Source organism: Varanus komodoensis, unplaced genomic scaffold (genome assembly GCF_004798865.1).
Source record: "Varanus komodoensis strain SLA01 unplaced genomic scaffold, ASM479886v1 scaffold57, whole genome shotgun sequence".
Classification (NCBI taxonomy): Eukaryota; Metazoa; Chordata; class Lepidosauria; order Squamata; family Varanidae; genus Varanus; species Varanus komodoensis.
Window position 1 is genome coordinate 3,841,099 of NW_025336182.1, and position 11,438 is coordinate 3,852,536.

General features: G+C 53.7%; 1 protein-coding gene across 4 annotated transcripts; it reads right to left on the reverse strand.

Annotated features, from left to right (window-relative positions):
- Positions 1–8: 8 nt before the first annotated feature.
- RFX5 (regulatory factor X5) lies at positions 9–10,510 on the reverse strand. Of its 4 annotated transcripts, none has more exons than XM_044449031.1 (10): positions 10,199–10,510; positions 8,167–8,303; positions 6,979–7,012; positions 6,730–6,812; positions 5,230–5,349; positions 4,872–4,988; positions 3,783–3,864; positions 2,874–3,072; positions 2,081–2,175; positions 9–1,364 (listed from the first exon to the last, which is right to left on the reverse strand). In XM_044449031.1, the coding sequence occupies exons 2-10, from the start codon at positions 8,289–8,291 to the stop codon at positions 177–179; spliced, it is 2,043 nt and encodes a 680-aa protein (XP_044304966.1). In that variant the 5' UTR covers positions 8,292–8,303; positions 10,199–10,510; the 3' UTR covers positions 9–176. The 4 variants fall into 4 exon arrangements, with proteins under 4 accessions (XP_044304966.1, XP_044304968.1, XP_044304967.1 ...); XM_044449033.1 differs by having other exon boundaries at positions 8,167–8,330; XM_044449032.1 differs by having other exon boundaries at positions 8,167–9,334.
- Positions 10,511–11,438: the final 928 nt, after the last annotated feature.

The window sequence follows — 11,438 nt, forward strand, 5'->3', positions numbered from 1 at the left end:
GCGGCTCACCAGGCATAACCTTGCAAGATTGGGGGGGCCACTGCACGATGAACCGTCGTATGGCAAGCTCGCGTCGTCTATCGTTTCCTACGTGCGTGCATTCGAAGCATGCAGAATGAGGGCGCCTTTGTTGGGGGGGCGCGGGGGGCGTGCGCGGGCCAGCGCTCGGGGTGATGTTACCGGCTGGGGGCCTGCGTCGACGTCACCGGGCGGCTTGCGGGTTCCACCCCCTTCCCCGGGCCCGAGCTGATCCGGTGCAAGCGCACCGACGACGCTCGGAAGCCGGCGGCGTCGGAGCGCTCCTTGCAGGACAGGCGGGCCTTGCCGAGCGACAGGTCGGTGGGCTGCAGGTCGGGGTCCGAGTCGGCGCCCCCTCCCGGCTCGTCAGAGTTCCTCGCCGTGGCCGCCGGGGCGCCGCTCCCCGGCACCGGGGCGCCCGCAGCCAGCCGCAGGGGCCCCTGCACGCCGCCCCCTGCCCCCCTGGCCAGCACGGGAGGGGGGCACCTCCGGCCTTTGATGACGCTCACCTGGGAGGGCAGGACGGCCGCCCTCCTGGCGGGGTGGCCGAGGCCGCTGGCGCAGGGCGGGGCCTCCCGCGCGGGGGCCTGGGGGGGCGGCCCCCTCCCGCCTCCCGCCTGCAGCGCCTCTCTGTCCTCCTCCTGCGCCCTCTGGCGGGGGGAGGGCGGGGCGGCGGGGTCCTCATAGCCCACGGTGACCACGATGATGTCGGAGTCCTCTTTGGCATGGGGAGGCCACTCCTCGGCCACCTTCTTCTCCAGCGAAGGGGGCTCCGGCTCATCCGGCTTCTTCCGGGGCCGCCCCCGCTTCCTCCTCACCGCGCTCTCCCCGGGCGCGTCTGCGGGCCGCTTGCTGGGGGCCTTGGCCTTCTGTGGGTCGCAGGGGCACCTGCCGGCCTCGCTGCCACCGCTGCCGCTCGCCTCGCCACCGCCCGGCAGGCCCTTGGGCTTCGGCGCGAACTCCGCCATGGGGGGCACGGCCACGTTGATGACCGGCATCATGTTGATCACGGGCACGGCGCCCTGCGGGCCGACCAGGCCGGCAGGGCCCCCCACGCCCGGGGCAAGCATGGTGGGGGCGGTGGGGCCCACGGAGAGGGCCATTTTGACCGCCCCCGCTACGGGGGCCGCCGTCAGCTTGGGCGCCAGGACGGGGGGAGCCGTGCCCGGAGACACCACCAGCCTGTCCCCGGGCTGGACCCGGACCCGGGGCAGCAGGAGGGGCAGGCGGGCCATTAACGCGTTGACCTGCGGGCTGCTGGCCGGCTTGGCCGGGGCGTCCACGGGCTTCTTGGCCTCGCTCCGCGGGGGCGCCGCCGGGGGCTTGGGGTTATTCTCCGGCTTGGCCTGAAAGGCGAGAGGGGAGAGTGAGGGGGGTGGCGGCCCTGGCCCAAGGCTTCTGAAGGGCAGCCCGGGCAGCCGCTGAGGGCGAGGGACGTGCTGCCGGCCTGGGGGTCGGGCAGTGGGTGGCTTTCGGCCGGGGCCCTGCCACGTCCCCCGGCACAGAGGACGAGTCCTCCACCCTCACCTGAACTCACCTGGGAACGAAGGAATGCTCCCTGTATTTAAGCCCCAGGGTTGTCTCCAAAGAATGTGGGGACATGGCCCGTGAGTGGGTGGGAATTGCTGCGATGCGGCGTGGCACAGAGAGGGGGCGAGAGAAATTCAGGCGGGAGGAGCCGTGGGGCCTCCACGTTCAGGAGCTGTGTATCTGTAAACGCTGATTGCTTGGGAGTGTCGGAGGAAGAGCGGGAGGCTTCTCAGAGGCATCAGGCTGCCTGCTGAGGGATGCCAAATCCAGGGCTGAGCGGGCGTCTCCAGCAGGCCTCCTGTGCTTTACTGCACCCGCAATCCCTGAATCTTGCCCTCCTCTGCCTCTGGGAAGCGGGGCCAATTTCTACTTGGAGGCATCAGATGATGATGATGATCAAGTTATTTCCATATCATCCGATAGCCAAAGCTCTCTGGCACGGGGCAGCAGCCTCGCCTGGGCCCCAGACCCTCTGCCACGGGCACCTTCCCCCCCGCCCCCCGCCCCGCTTGCTTCCCCGTCCACCTCTTACCGGAGGCGGCGTTTTGTCTGTACTCTCAGGGGCGTCCGACTCAACCTTCTTTGCAGTTGGAGGGGGGCGTCTCTCCCTGTGGCTTTCTGCATTTTCTGTGAGGAGACAGACTTGCGTCAATAAATCAGATTGCAGTGCCCGGTTACACAGTTCCACCGTGCAAGAACCAGGGAAAGGCTCCCAAGGCTGGGGCAGAAGGAAACTGAAGTTTGTCTGCAAGGTGGAAAGGCTTCTGAATGATTGAAGCCCGCTCCCGGCTCCCCAAACGCACTTTCTCCCACCCGGCTCCCCACTTGGCATTGAACAGCTAATTCTGCTGGGCGGAGATGTTGTTGTTGATGTTTTGTGCTGAAAGACCTCGAAAATGGCTGCCCTGCTCAGATCTTATAAACGAACTGGATGAGCATCCAATAAATACATGTATTGGATGTGAAATACATCATTTCACATCTTCAAATGACACAATAACTGAACTATAACATCCCAACTATTAAGACCCAAGCAAAAGCGAGAAGAGCCAGCAAAAGAAACATTCAGGAGGACAGATCTGAGATTAAGTGCCTTCTGGGAGGGAAGACGGCTTGCAAAGAAGTCCGTCCTCAGCCGACCGGGCTCCTTCCAGACATGTGTCCAGGGCGCCTCCCCAGAAGGGGCTTTCTGCAGCCGGGGGCCACGCAGACAGGGCAGCTGCCCGCAGCAGATCCTCCGACAACTGTTTTAGCAAGCAGGCAGGGCGCCCCTTCGGGGGGACGCGTCCCTCCTGCCAGACCCTGCCCGCCGAGACGGGGCCCACCTGAGACGACCATGGCCATGACGAGGTCCGCGTGTGCAGAGCGGGAGCTGATAATGTGCTGCTGGAGGAGGAACTGAGCCACCTCCACGATGTTGTTGAAGGACCGCTTGAGGATCTTCTCGGCCCAGTCGCAGGTCAAGGCGCAGGCCGCGTCCATCACCTCGTCGTTGTACGAGTGGACCAGCTCGACCCGCTCCGGCTGCGGCACGGGAAGAAGAGACCTGGAGGCGAGCCAGGACCTGCCTCGGCCCGCCTCCCCCCCGCCCCCCCGTCTTGTTGGCAGGACTGGACTTCTACAAAGGGCAATTTACAAAGGCTGCAGAGCCTCAGCACCGTCGTGGAAGCGCACAGGCGGGCCGGTGGCAAAAGCCCAGGACAGCGGAACGAGCCCCCAATGCTCAGAAGGAGCCCTCCTTCCAAGGGCAGGTGCCAGGGACAAAACTCGAGGCCGGATCAGCACCATCACAACCGAGCTCTGGTTCTTCACAAGCAGCAGCATGGAAAAGCCTGGACTAGATGGGGCGTTTTTGGTCCCTTCCAGGCAGAACGTTTGTTTGTTTATTTGTTTAGGAGACTTCTATGCCGCCCCATTCGCCGAAGCCTCGGGGCGGCTCACATCCATAAATAAACTTCCATAAAATAATATAAATTAACAGTATGAATTAAGTCGCCCTGGCCAAAGAATAAAATGAATAAATACTATTAACCATTAAAATGACATTTGAATAAAAAGGTCTTGGCCTGGCGCCGAAAAACAAATAACAACGGCGCCAGGCGGACCTCTCTGGGGAGCACATTCCATAGATTGGGTGCCACCGCAGAGCAAGCCCTCTGGCATTTGCACCTCCTTGCACACACGGGCACAATCCTTGCACACACAAGGCAGCTTAAGAGCTCCCTGGGGCTTACAGTCTCAATTTCTTTAAGATCCAGACTAGGAAGCGGAGGCATGTTGACCACTGTCTTCCTCCGTATCCCACTGTAGCAATACGTTGGTGCAGAGTTAAGGAGAAGATCCAAGAACCACATTCACTTCCAGGGTTAAAGGCAATTTGGGGCACCGAAGCCACCGTCCGTCCAACAGCGAGAAAGGGGTTGCCACTTGGGGGCAGATGTACGGAGCTTCACGGGTACCTGAGAGCTCCACGGGTTTGTGTCTTAGGACTTTTTAGGTTGTACATTCCTTGAGGCACTACACTCAGATGAACACTACATGTACAATACTCCTGTATGAACCATGTCTTCAGCTTCTAAAGAGAACACAAGAAAGCGCCGCCCATTTCTGCACAAGGACTGTGAGTTGACAGGGGCACTGTCGGGCTGGACTTTTTCGTATCCTTGCCAGCATTCAGTACCAGCACCATTATTCTGCACAGGAAGAGCCCGGAGCTTGGCGCCGAAGGCCGGATGCAGGTTGAAATGCAGACCCGCCTTGACTCTTTTATGCAGAGAAAAGGGTGCTTACACCAAGCATCCAAACCCCGCAGTTCAGACTGAGAGCAGGCAGGGGAACTAGGAGGGGGAAATACGGCCGCCGTCTGTCCTAGGCACAGGACGGACGCTGTTCGTGATGTATTGCGATGCTCCGTGTCTGCAGCCTAACACACTGCAGCACATTTAGGCACTGAACACAGCCGAGGGAGCAGAGCCGCAGGTGGGTGGTGCTGGGGAACATGGGCCAGGGGCTCCTGACGCCCTTGGGAATATGACTTCTAACTCACTCTGCTGAGGGACCGGGGTTACTTTTGGCGTGCTCAAGAAATGTTACAGTCCTTGGAGGGGAAGGTGGCGGGACTGGGCGTGAAGTTTTCGCAGAGCTCTTGGGTGCGGTTCGGCCGCGGCTGTGCGGCTTTTTGCCCTTGGGTGCCAGTTGGGGGGACATGGCACCGAAAGTACTATTCATGCGGCTCTCCCAGAAATTTGACAGATCCCCTTCCTCTAACTGCACCCACAACCTTTCCACCCTTCCCCATCTTGACTTCATGCACAGAAGGATATTTCGACTGCCCGCGGCCCCCCAGTCGTCTCGCTTTGATGTTAGGAAAGATTTCTCTGATGATCTTGCCGAAATTCGCTGCACTCAGAGAGCGGCTGCAAAGGTTGTCACAGTATCGCCTGACAGGGGAGACCAAAAAAGGGGGGGGGTATGCATTTGGGATAAACACCACCACTGCCACAGGTCCTACAGTGCAGCTAGGACTATACCGCATCAGACTAGGTGTGGGGAGGAGGAAACCATGACTGGCTGCTTCCCCACGGCCTAAGCACCCCTTCTGCGCACAATCAGTGGCTTCGGGGAGAAAGGTTTGGGCCAAACCACCCCCGTTTCCCCACTGCCCCCCTTGCAAAAACGTACTTGTACGCATCATACACGTCTTGTTTTGGCAGGCAGGTGTCCGGATACTCCTCCAGGTGGTTCCGGATCCAGGTGCAGGCGTGCATGTGTTCGGCTGAGCTCAGAGAAGTGAGGTCCAAGCTGGGGGACCCAAGAGGAGAATTACTGGGCTCGGAACGCAGTTCGTGGGTCTAACTTGAGCCTCTCCACTCCCCTTCCCCAGCGCCCTGTGTTCCTCCGCGCCGCCTGCCGCCCTCTTTCCAACCCGGACGCCCCACATTCAAGTCCGCCTCAGAAGCGATGCGATCCAGTAGCTTGCAAAACTGCAGGTTGAATTCCCGCAAGTGTTTGGTGTGTATCGGCCTCTTTCAAACACTCATTTTGCTCAGGCATACCTCAGCATCTAACCAAGCTGGGAAACTTCTCCTTTTCGTTCCATGATGAATCCTAAATTTGTTGATATTTGTGGCCAGCTTAAATCTTGTGTCACACATGCAGGGTGCAAGCCCGGAGCGATTCTTGAATTCCCAAAGGGCCAGGTTAGGTTCTGACCTGTATCACCTCTGTAACACCCAGAGTTCCTGAATTATGGGGCCAAGGGGGTTAAGTAGGGGGCATGACCCAAATCAACCTCTACCCATGCTTAATTTGCATGTTTAATTTCCCCGACTGCTGCTCTTTTCCCTTGAAATAGGCAATTAAGGTGCACTCGGATTGCAAGATCTAGGCAGACTGTCCAGTGCTGACCAATGGATTCTGTTTTTAACTAGCTCTCGAATTTCCTTGATCTTTAACTAGCTCTCGAATTTCCTTGATCTTTAACCAGCTTTAGAAACATAGAAACAGAGCGAGTCAGAAGGGGCCTCCCAGGCCATCTAGTCTGACCTCCGGCACCAGCCGGCTCTGCTCACGACATGCCCACCATGTGGACGTCCAGCCTATCCTTGAACACCCTCACCGATGGGGCCTCAACGACCTCTCGTGGAAGCCCAGTCCACACCCTCGGGGTCCTGACTGTCAGGAAGTGCTTCCTGGCATCCAAACGAAACCTTGGTTCCCTGAGCTTTGCTCCGTTGGAGCACGTCCTCCCTTCTTCTGCAGGGGGGAACAGGTCTCTCCCCACCTCCGTGTGACACCCCCTCACATACCTGCATGTCGCCAACAGATCCCCTCTGAGTCTCCTCTTCTCCAGGCTGAAGAGGCCCAGTTCCCTCAGTCTCGCCTCATACCCCATCCCCTGCAAACCGGCCACCAACCTTGTGGCCCTTTGAAACTCTGACTTTAGCCTGGCTATATCCTTCCTGTAATGAGGGGCCCAAAACTGAGCACAATACTCCAGTTGCAGGCGCACCAGAGTCGTGTATAGTGGTAGTAACACCTCTCTCGATCTAGAAGCCACACTTCTGGCTATGCAACCAAGGGCGGCGTTTGCCCTCTTGACCACCGCATCACTTTCTAATTTCCTTGATCTTTAACCAGCTTTCTAATTTCCTTGCAGCAAGACCTCTGTTCGCCACTCACTTTTTTTCTCCTGAACTTGGGCCGGAAGGCAGTTGGAGGTAGAGATAAAGTTTGGCATGATCAGAAAACCTCTGGACATCTTGCTGTTTGTCACAGTCCGAGAAAAAAGAGAGAGACCCAAATGTTAATAAAGAACAATGGGGTTCATTCATGAACTGAACAAGGGGTTCAAGTGCCTGCACGTGCCCCCAAACAGCTCTGGAGAAAATTAAAGGGCCCCATCTAGGCCCCCCAACCTGGCCCACTCACCAGAATGCAGTCGACTTTGCTCTGGACCGACTTCCTGCCAGAAACACAAAACACAAAATATTGCCTTACTTTCTTTAAAGTTTTTTCTCTCTCCCTCCATTTACCCACTAAGGTCCCCCAACCTTCTGGACCCATCTGCCTGTCTGTGAAGTCCGGGCACTGCCTCGAAATGGCTCCCAGGGGCAGGGCAGCAAAACAGTGAGGCCAGAGGCTGGGAAGTGGGGAGACAGAGCAAGGCAAAGGGGTCAAAGGGAGGACGGGGGCAAGGCTGGAAAGGAAAGAGAGGCACCTGCCGTAACCCTTTCCAAATTAAAAAAGGGGCAGGGAAGGGAGAGGTGCTTTAAGGAGGCATCTGCTTAAAATTGCTATGGCATAACCTGCCTCAAAGATGGAAATTTTCCATAGGAATAATCAGAAATTGCCTTTTACCAAGTTAGGGGGTGGGTCCACCTAGCCATTATTGTCGGCACTGACTTGCTCTCCAGGGTTTCTGGCGGGAGTTTTCCCAGCCTGACCTGGTGACACCAGAGATCAAGCGGAAAACCTCCAGCATATAATGCAAAATGCTCTTGTCACTGTGCTACAGCCCTTCCCTCAATAATAGTGATTCTAGTCCTCATGGTTCTGAATCAAAGGCTGGCTTCAGGCAGGAATGTGGGGAAGCTGCTTTCCCCTGGTCACTTTCCCAGTGTTGCCTCCCTGATTTTGGGCAGGGGATTTTCCAGCCGGTCCTGGAGACACTGCCAGGGAGTGACCCTCTGTATGTGAAGCGGGGACTCTGCCACTGAGCCCACCGCAGCGGGGTGGGGGCTGCCCTAGACTGTTCTGTCTTGCAGCTTTGTGGACAGGCGGGCTCTGAATACCCAACTTATGGGGGCAGGTATCGGTCTCCCCAATTTTGCCTGGAAAGCAGACTGAATCCATGGCCATCCCAGGTACTGTGTCCATGAGTTCCAGAAGTTAAATTCTGTGCTGTGGTCAAGAAACTTCCTTTCGTCAGTTCTATGTTTACTGTCAATTGTTTTCATGGAGGGACTCTAAGTTTGACTATTATGGGTAGCAGAGTTGGGGCGAATGGAGTCCCAGCAGCCACCTCACCCCACCCACCCTCTGGGGTCTCTAAGGCAGGAAGAGAAGATGAGGAGGGGATTGGGGGGGGGCAAAGAGGAAGACGGGGGTGTCCCTTACGAGATGGCGCCTTTCAGCTTCTGCAGCAAGGTGCTCGGTTCGGTGGGGGGGCCCTGTGGATCCGCCTCAAGGGTCTCGTTCCCATTTTCCACAATCTTCACGTAGAGTCCATTGTCCTCTGCCATGACATCTGGTTCCTGGATTTAAAGGGAGAGACAAACCTCCTATGGACAACCCAATATTTGCCCAGTATTTTAACATTTCATTCGTTTTATCTTTGATTTTATCCTTAATGGCCAGGTGCAGTGTGTTGCGTGTTGTTGTAGTACGTAGTTTTGTTTTCTGTTTTTTGAAAGCCGTCCAGAGACTTTAATAGTGGATGGCATATAAAAACTTTAAATAAATAAATAAAATAAATAAACCCCGTCCCTATGCAGCCTTCGGTGCAGCCAGTTTGGAATCTAGGGCCCACCCTGGCGTTTTCTGCAGAGCTCAAAGCGGCAGAGTCCTGGTTGGAAGAGCACAGTGTGTTGATAAAATCCAGGTCTTCAGACTATAGGTCCTTACTCTCGTTAACCACCAGCCTCCCCTCCCTTCCCAGAGCCAAAGATGGAATTGTCACGTCCATCTCCTTCCCAAGAGCCATCTCTTTATTTATTTGTTTGTTCATTTGTTTGTTTTAGATGCCTTTGGCCACCTGTTGTGTAAGCCCCTGGGGTGAGGGGAACTCCCCAGTGCCACCCCCCTCCCATTTTACCCTACAAATTGTTGTACGGTGCTGGTACTAGAAATCACACTATGAATTAAGTTCTGCACAGATCGCATTAAACTCGCCATGCAGTCTTTCCTAAGTTGGCACTCTCCCTGTGGGTTTGATTGCAACTTCCATCATCCCCAGAAATCCATCAGCCATGCTGCTTGGGAATGACAATGGTGTTGATGCATCTCGCACTTCCAATCATGCTAAAGTCACCAACGTTTTTCTCTGACAGGGGCCCTCTGCTTTTAATGCAAGAAAACCACTTGGCAGCTGATGTTTTGAGATTTTCACTGTGTTGTTTTTTTAATGGCTTATATTGCTCTTTTCAGCCAGCAGAGGCACTTGTGGTGCCTGACTGTTTTATATTTATATGTGTCTTTTGGCCACATATAGCATTCAAGGCCATTAAATCCACTTTCCACAGATGGCAAACTCCTTGGGGCAGAGAATTTCGCTGGAGGGGGAATCCTGGTAAAAAAAAAGGGGGGGTTGAATTGAACTCAATGAAATTTACCTGGAAGTAAGTGCTATTGATTTCAATGGGACATAATTCTTGGTAGGCATGTACTGGATTGCCCTGTTAAAAGACGAGCCTTTGTCATTTTAAATCCCCAAAGTTTTGTGCTCAATTGAGTCAAAATTTCAATAAGAGCATCCCTTTTGTTATCTTTTACCAACCATGCAATAAATGTTAAAAAAAAGTCGAACCTGGATTTGCCCCTGCTAGTTTGCTTTCATACTTTGCAAAATAAAAACGTGGGAGGGAAGAAAGAAAATATGAATTCACTCCAGCATTTATTTCCCTGTGTAAGACCCAGATAAGTTTTAAAAATCAATATTCCTCCATCACTCAGGCGGGAAAGTAACTTGCTCTATACAGTGTCCAAGAGGCAGTAGAAAAGTAGCAGCTCAAAAAAAAATTGCATTTCACGAAGAGGGAAATTCAAATTCGAGCAGCCATATGTGGAAAAGCTGAATTAGACCGTGCAGAGATAAGTGGGTACGTGCTGGGCAAGGGGTGAGAAGGAAGTAAACTTCCCTCGAGATCCGTAATCATCTCTTCCCCCACTTTGAAAAAAATCCTTGTAAAGGACCTTTTAAAAATACAGATAAATGCTCCCAAGATCTCGCAACTAAAACTAGACACCTCTGGGCCTCTCCATCTTCCCATCAACGAGACATCTTTAAACCACGATGCATTTCATTCTCATTTCCTCTTTCTTGAGCAGGGGCTGCTCTGTTAACACTCCCCAAAGCAGCAAGCAAAAGCTGCATTATATATTTTATACAGAGACATAAAGATCTATAGAGAGAGGTGACGACGTCACGTACCTTTCTCTTCTCGAGACTGGAATTCTTCTTTCTGGACTTCTCCTTATTTTTAAATAAAATAGCGTAGATTAAAATGGCAAAAGGTGCATTTTCAAGTCTCCTCCCCAAAAAAGTAAGAAAAAATCACTCCGACCCTTCTAGAGTTAATAGAGGTGCCTCCACTGTAACCCTCCTTCCCTTGGATTTTGGGGTCTGACTCTCTCGATCTGCTTGCCAAAAAAGTAGCAATAAAAATCCTGCAGCATTTACGCGTCGCCACACATCTTGCCACTTTCCATTGCAAAATAAAACAGAAAAAGAAAGTATTTTGCAAGGAAGAGCCTCAGGGGTACGGGGTTTTTTCCTTCTGCGCTCTCTGATTGGCTAGCCTGGCTGGGATCTGCCCAGATACTGGACTATTCTTTAATGCAAATGGCTGTCTTGTGTTTTTCCACCCGGATACAACTCGAGTCGGGCTTCTGATTGGTCAGCGAGATTGAGAAGTCTGCCTAGCAACATGGCGTGGATTGGCTCAAGCTCCGCCAGTTTCGAAGCTCACCAGGAAGGCGGGGGAGAAACTGACCAGCCTGCATTTTTGCAAGGAGCAGCCAGACGTAGCAAGAGCCCTGCGGTGTTGCGCCAGCTCCCAAACCGCGGCTTCCCATTCCGGAGTAAAATTGCTGTGCCAGCAGTCGCTTTCCCCTGTTTTTCCTAGTCAATCGCTGCCTCTTTCGCTTTCCTAGTAGAGATGATTTGTTGAGATGCCATGTGGCCTGGTGAAAGTTATAGTCTTGTTTGCTACTCCTGGTTATTGGTTGTTGTTGTTTATTTATTTATTTATTTATTAAAACATTTCTATGCCGCCCCTTGCCGAAGCCTCGGGGCGGCTTACAACACAATAAGATACATTGAAATACAATAGAACATAATAAATTACCACTAAATACAAAAATACAAAAAATACACTGAGATACAATAATGTAAAATTAAAATTATCAGTATAAAATAAGTAAATAAATAATATAGGAGGAGAAAAGAGAAGGAAGAAGAAGTTGCCCTGGCCAGATCATATATTTTAACAATTAAAATGATGTTTAAATAAAAAGGTCTTCGCCTGGCACCGAAAAACAAATAACGACGGCGCCAGGCGGACCTCTCTGGGGAGCGCATTCCATAGATTGGGTGCCACCGCAGAGAAAGCCCTTCTCCGGGAACCCTCCATGAAAGAAATTAGGAGGGTAGGTACTCGGAGGAGGGCTTT